Genomic DNA, 7,117 nt, shown 5'->3' with positions numbered 1-7,117 from the left:
AAGCGATCAAAAAGTCATACACACCCCAAAATTGTACCAATCAAACCGTCATCTCATCCCGCAAAAATGATACCCTATCTAAGACAATCGCTCAAAAAAATATGGCTCTCAGACTATGGAGACAATAAAACATGATTTTTTTGTTTGTTTCAAAAAAGATATTATTGTGTAAAACTTAAATAAATAAAAAAAAGTATACATATTAGGCATTGGCACGTCCGTAACTACCTGCTCTATAAAAATATCACATGACCTAACCCCTCAGGTGAACACCGTAAAAAAAAAAAAACGGTGTCAAAAAAGCCATTTTGTCACTTTACATCCCAGAAAAGTGTAATAGCAAGCGATCAAACAGTCATACGCACCCCAAAATAGTACCAATCAAACCATCATCTCATACTGAAAAAAATTAGCCCCTATATAAGACAGTCACCCAAAAAATTTTAATAAAACTATGGCTTTCAGAATATGGAGACACAAAAAATCATTTTTTTTAAAAATGCTTTATTATGTAAAACTGAAACAACCAAAAGAAGTAGTCATATTTGGTATTGTCACGTCCGTAACAACCTGCTCTATAGAAATAGCTCATGATCTAACCTGTCAGATGAACGTTGTAAATAACCAAAAATAAAAACAGTGCCAAAAGAGCTATTTTGCTGTCAATCAAAGTGGAGATAAATGGAGCAGCAGTGGATAGTCCCTGTAAATTTGGGACTGTTGCCCACTATGACTCAAGTTGAGCACGCATATGCATAGGGGGTTGGGTAGAGGCAGCTGTTGGCCGAGTGATGACGTCACGTCAATGGCCAGCAGAACTGAATGGAAGGGTGGTCCCAGAATCTGCACTTTATGAACTATCCACAGAACCGGTGATGGTTCTTATCACTGATGGGGCTGGGACCCTCATCGCACGAACAAGGGTCCTGTGCCCCCCAATGTAATGGAGAGAAGTTGGCACATGCATGGTGGGGAGCCATTTAAAGTCATAGGGACTAGCAGAGATTGCAGCACTTAGATACCTTAATCAGTCCCATATACTACGGATGGAGCACATGCGCTACCACCTCTCCATACAAAGAGGGAGACAGGACTCCCTGTTCTCCTGAGAGTCCCTTCAATCAGACAGTCCTGTGTACAGGTGATAAGTGGACTCCTAGCACAATCCAGCCCACCCCAAATGATCCTCAGAACCCAGGTCCAGACCCAGTACCAAAACCCTAACATCACACACTCAGAACATAACAAGTCTCATACACGCTGCACTACTTTTCACGAGACCCTGCCTCAGAGTCACGTGACCTCCTCCTGCCCCCAGGCACAGGTGTTCTGGCCCCTTTAAGAAAACACGACTCGGGATAAGGAGGCAGAAGTTCCAGAAACTTGACACCTGCCCCCGGGTCTCGCCGGTGATTGGCTGCGGGCGATCGTCACGTGACAGGGAGCGTTCATAAGTATGAAAGGCGTCTTCCGTTGCTATAGCGACAAGGGTACAGAATGGCCGGGAAGAAGTTTTCAGGGGCTCCTTTTGGCTGCCAAAGTACCAGGTACAATGATTGCCCTCACGAAACGGGAAACCGGGGGGATATTCCCCTTCACTTTACTCAGAGAGCCGCCCTGTGTGTGGTCAGTGAGGACCGCGGGGCGGCCGGTGCAAGGGGCATTTTTATAAGCAATAAATCTAATATAACTGAGAATAACAGGCTGTCCTGCCAATTAGCAATTCTATATATATTGTCTGTAGTATAAGTTACATATAGTATACATATAGCAAATAGTGCAGGTCCATATAGTATACACATAGCATATATACAGGTTACATATATAGTACACATATAGTATATAGTGCAGATTACATATAGTATACATATAGTATATATACAGGTTACATATATAGTACACATATAGTATATAGTGCAGATTACATATAGTATACACATAGCATATATACAGGTTACATATATAGTACACATATAGTATATAGTGCAGATTACATATAGTATACATATAGTATATATACAGGTTACATATATAGTACACATATAGTATATAGTGCAGGTTACATGTAGTATATATAGTTCTTATCTGCCGACACATTCTATGTTTCTATATAGTATATAGTGCAGGTTACATGTAGTATACATATAGCATATAGTGCAGGTTACATATAGTATACATATAGCATATAGTGCAGGTTACATATATAGTATATAGTGCAGGTTTTACATGTAGTGCACATATAGCATATAGTGCAGGTCCATATAGTATACACATAGCATATATACAGGTTACATATATAGTACACATATAGTATATAGTGCAGATTACATATAGTATATATACAGGTTACATATATAGTACACATATAGTATATAGTGCAGGTTACATGTAGTATATATATAGTTCTTATCTGCCGACACATTCTATGTTTCTATATAGTATATAGTGCAGGTTACATGTAGTATACATATAGTATATAGTGCAGGTTACATATAGTATACATATAGCATATAGTGCAGGTTACATGTAGTATACATATAGTATATAGTGCAGGTTACATGTAGTATACATATAGTATATAGTGCAGGTTACATATAGTATACATATAGCATATAGTGCAGGTTACATATAGTATACATATAGCATATAGTGCAGGTCCATATAGTATACACATAGGCTATGTGTATACTATATGGACCTGCACTATATGCTATATGTATACTATATGTAACCTGTATATATGCTATATGTAACCTGTACTATATGTAACCTGCACTATATGCTATATGTATACTATATGTAACCTGCACTATATGCTATATGTGCACTACATGTAAAACCTGCACTATATACTATATGTGTACTATATATGTAATCTGTATATATGCTATGTGACATAGCATATATACAGATTACATATATAGTACACATATAGTATATAGTGCAGGTTTTACATGTAGTGCACATATAGCATATAGTGCAGGTTACATATAGTATACATATAGCATATAGTGCAGGTTACATATAGTATACATATAGCATATTATTATTATTTATTATTATTAAAGCGCCATTCATTCCATAGCGCTGTACATATGATAAGGGGTGCACATACATAATACAGACAATTGTACTAATCATGAACAAGATGAGTTACCGACTGGTACAGAAGGAGAGGGCCCTGCCCGTGAGGGCTTACAATCTACATGGTATGGGTGAAGGACACAGTAGGTGCGGGTGATGTTGGTCGTGGTGGTATAGAGGCAGCAGGGTCACGGGTTGTAGGCTTGTCTGAAGAGGTGGGTTTTCAGGTTTCTTTTGAAGGATTCCACTGTAGGTGAGAGTCTGATATGTTGGGGTAGTGAGTTCCAGAGTTTGGGGGATGCACGGGAGAAATCTTGGAGGCGATTGTGGGAAAAGGTGATAAGAAGAGAGAAGGAGGTCTTTTTTGTAAATTCTCTTTTTATTAAATTTTCCATTTAAAATTAACATATCACGAGAGGAGGACACCTCGGGACGCAGCCCAAGAGAGTTACCTTCATAAGGCATGAGTGATACAATAGTAAAAACATAAAGTGCTATAAGAAGTAAACAGAAAATATGTAACAGGAAGGCACCAAGGAAAATTGAATGGCAAATATTCAATACCAGCATATGCCGGGCGATATCAGGGTATTCCTTCATTAAAGGTGCAGCCCAGTAAACAAGAAACATCAGGTAGTTCGTAGGGGGAAAAGGAAAGACCAGGGTAAGAGGAGAAGGGAAGCGAGGGGAAGGGAAGCGAAGGGGGGAGGGGGTAACAGAAATAGAAAGACAACAGTCCAGAAAGAGCGGAGAAGGAAGGAAAGGCCAAGAGAGATAAACAAGAGCCTCACACCTTATGCAGCGAGAAGAAGTTTATAGTCGTGGGTAGTTTGTAAGTGCCCAGGGGCGGCGTTCAGTGTGTAGGTGCCCAGGGGCGGCGTTCAGTGTGTAGGTGCCCAGGCTGCCTTCTTTTCACTTTACTCCTCCCCGGTCTCTGCCTTTGCCCTATTGATGAGGCAAGAAACTTGGAGGACGGGCAAAGGCAGAGACTGGGGAGGAGTAAAGTGAAAAGAAGGCAGCCTGGGCACCTACACACTGAACGCCGCCCCTGGGCACTTACACACTGAACGCCGCCCCTGGGCACTTACACACTGAACGCCGCCCCTGGGCACTTACACACTGAACGCCGCCCCTAGGCACTTGCGAGTGCTCATTTGCATATAAATTAAACTTCATTTTTCCTGCTGGTGCAAGTCTAAAGAAAAGAACAAAGGTATCATTGCATTCCTGTGTAGGTGTGCTACAGAGCCATGTAAGCGCGGTATATGGCCATATGGAGGTGACAGACTCCCTTAAAGTGTAGGTTACATATAGCATATAGCACAGGTTATATATAGTATACATATAGCATATAGCACAGGTTATATGTAGTATACATATTATATATAGTGCAGGTTTATCTTCGTCATAGTCTCTGAATCCAAGGAAGATCATCACTTCATTTGTAAGAAAAAATAATAATTATAATAACAATAATATTTGTGCCTTTATGTATATTCAGATAATGAGGACACATGGAAATAATTGTCCCATCGGCTGACATTTCGTTTTTATGGTCGGCTTTATTGTGATGTGACAAGGATGACAGTGAGCGGGGTCTACATCAGACAGTAACTAGTGGGACATATATTTCCAGAATCTGTAAAATTCTTATTATTATTATTGTATTGGAATCAAAGATAAAATAATTTTTACGTAACGGACGTAGCCATAGTGTAAGGTCACTGACCTGTGCGTTACCAAACCCTTCACACGATCGCACTTTTACATCTACAGACACGTTTGCACCCTATACTTTATCTTGCAGATTTGACGTGTCGGCAGTTTATCCTGAATTGAAGAAGCCTGGCACATATACACAAGTGTCATACTGCAAGAGGGCAACATCGGAGCTAGTGAGTACAGAGGCCACCGGCCAAGGGACATTAAAGGGCTATCATTAAAGAGAACCCGTCACCTCTCCTGACGTGTCTGTTTTAGTAACGACTTGCATCCCCCATATAATAAGAGTATATTTTTGTGACTCTATGTTGTGCCATTCCTCCATTATTCCTGCTAGAAGATATCAATCAATTACTAGCAGTTTGCAGTGAAGGTTCAGATGGGTGTTACTAGTTGGGGGTGTGTCCCTGCACAGTCTGACACTACCCAATCAGTGCTGCTAATGACACGGAATGCAAGGAGTTACTAAAACAGACATGTCAGGAGAGGGGACAGGTGACATCTCTCTGTGCATTCTCCTAGTACCATGACATCACTGTGTTATCCTTGTACTGTGACATCACTGTGTTATCCTTGTACTGTGACATCACTGTGTGCTTCCTCCCACCACTGTGACTTCACTTTGTGCATTATACATTTACTGTGACATCATTGTGTTTATTATCTCTGTACTGTGACATCACTGTGTTTATTATCTCTGTACTGTGACATCACTGTGTTTATTATCCCTGTACTATAACATCACTGTGTGCCTTCTCCCACTGCTGTGACATCACTGTGTACATTATCTCACTACTGTGACATCACTGGGCATATAATCTCTTCACTGTGTGTATGGTTCCTGTGGCGTAATTTGTTTAATCCCTGACATTTAGTGTTATCATCTTTGTGTTATGACATCACTGTGTGCATTATCCCTATGCATTACAGAATGGAGACCAAAATATCCATACGCTTTTCATGTTCTGAACTAACCACTAAGGGTGGTTTTGGCGGAGTGGGAGCGATGTACCAAGTTTTGATATGTGGCCCCATGGTCCTGTAAAAATGGCGTGCTTGGGCCGTATTATCAGCTGTTTGTGTAATCCGGTCATCTAAATCCAGGAAAGACGCTTGGGTCCGGGAACATACGAAGGAGCGGCTGGTGATTTTAGCCCATCTGTCCTTGAGAGAAATGCGTCTACACCTGGATGGAAAAGAGCAGAAGAAACAGAAAGGTTGACGGAGATGCCTCATCTTCTCTACAAGGAGACCTGGGAGAGGAACCGCGTGTTGGTGAGAGATGGCGATTACATGTATATTGTCAGGGTACGGCCGCGCGGTCAGGTTTCCCGATGCAATTTTGGAAGCCAAAACCAGAAGTGAATTATAAATAAGAGGAGAAGTCGTATCCGTCCTGTATACTTTCTCTCTTTTTATGATCCACTCTTGATTTTGGCCTCCAAAACTGTGTCAGGGCTCCTCTTGTCGCTCCCCTCCCTCCTCACTTCTTTCTCTTCCCTTTTGTCTTGGTTGCAGCAAGTACTGGTGTCTTTATCTATTGTTGGCTCTGTATTACGCAGGCTGACTTTTCAGCCGATAGTCGCTAATGAGCGTTCGCATGAACTCTTGTTAGCGATCATCTTGCAGTGCAATACTGCCGCAGATTACTCGATGAATAAGCAAACCCTTGTTCATCGAGCAATTCTGATTTTTAAAGGGGTCATCCAACCCCTGAAATGCTCCCCCATATGCCCGGGCCCCTCACACACAATGTACTTACCTCACTCCCCGACACCCGCATCGCTTCTGAAGCCCGCACGGCCGCCGCTGCATCTCCCCGTCGCACGGATCAAAACTTCCGGCGGCAGGGAGGGGGGTTTGGGCAGCAAATAGCAGGCAGTGACGGGAACAAGCCTCCCTAGCGTCACAGGTGACACTAGTGAGGCTCATACCCATTGCCAACTGCTATTGGCTGACGCCGGATGTTTTCATCTGCGCGACGGGAAGATGCAGCAGCGGCCGTGCAGGCTTCAGAAGTGACGCGGGTGCCGAGGAGTGAGGTAAGAACATTGTGTGTGAGGAGTCCGGGCATATGGGGGAGCATTTCAGGGGTCGGATAAACCTTTTAGGCCTCTTTCACACAACCGTTTTTTTTTTCCATTTATCGGCCGTTTCTTTAGTTCCGTATACGGAACCATTAATTTCAAACGGTCCGCAAAAAAAACTGAATGTACTCCGTATGCATTCTGTTTCTGCATTTCCATTTTTTCGTTCCGCAAATCAAGTTCCGTGGCTCCATTCAAGTCAATGGGTCCGCAAAAAAAACTAA

The 7,117-nt window shown here is 42.1% G+C and overlaps 1 protein-coding gene across 1 annotated transcript in view; it reads left to right on the top strand.

The window, feature by feature from the left end:
- The first annotated feature begins 1,462 nt into the window (after nucleotides 1–1,462).
- LEXM (lymphocyte expansion molecule) overlaps nucleotides 1,463–7,117 on the top strand; it is a 30,980-nt gene continuing 25,325 nt past the window's right edge. Inside the window, exons 1-3 of the mRNA XM_040407239.1 lie at nucleotides 1,463–1,547; nucleotides 4,892–4,979; nucleotides 5,911–6,081. Of these exons, the coding sequence (XP_040263173.1) occupies nucleotides 1,498–1,547; nucleotides 4,892–4,979; nucleotides 5,911–6,081 (309 nt within the window). The 5' untranslated portion in view covers nucleotides 1,463–1,497. The remainder of the gene's footprint in view (nucleotides 1,548–4,891; nucleotides 4,980–5,910; nucleotides 6,082–7,117) is intronic.

This window comes from Bufo bufo, chromosome 9, assembly GCF_905171765.1.
Source record: "Bufo bufo chromosome 9, aBufBuf1.1, whole genome shotgun sequence".
Classification (NCBI taxonomy): domain Eukaryota; kingdom Metazoa; phylum Chordata; class Amphibia; order Anura; family Bufonidae; genus Bufo; species Bufo bufo.
The sequence above is the reverse complement of the archived record's forward strand: the minus strand, read 5'-3'. Positions and strand labels throughout refer to the sequence as shown.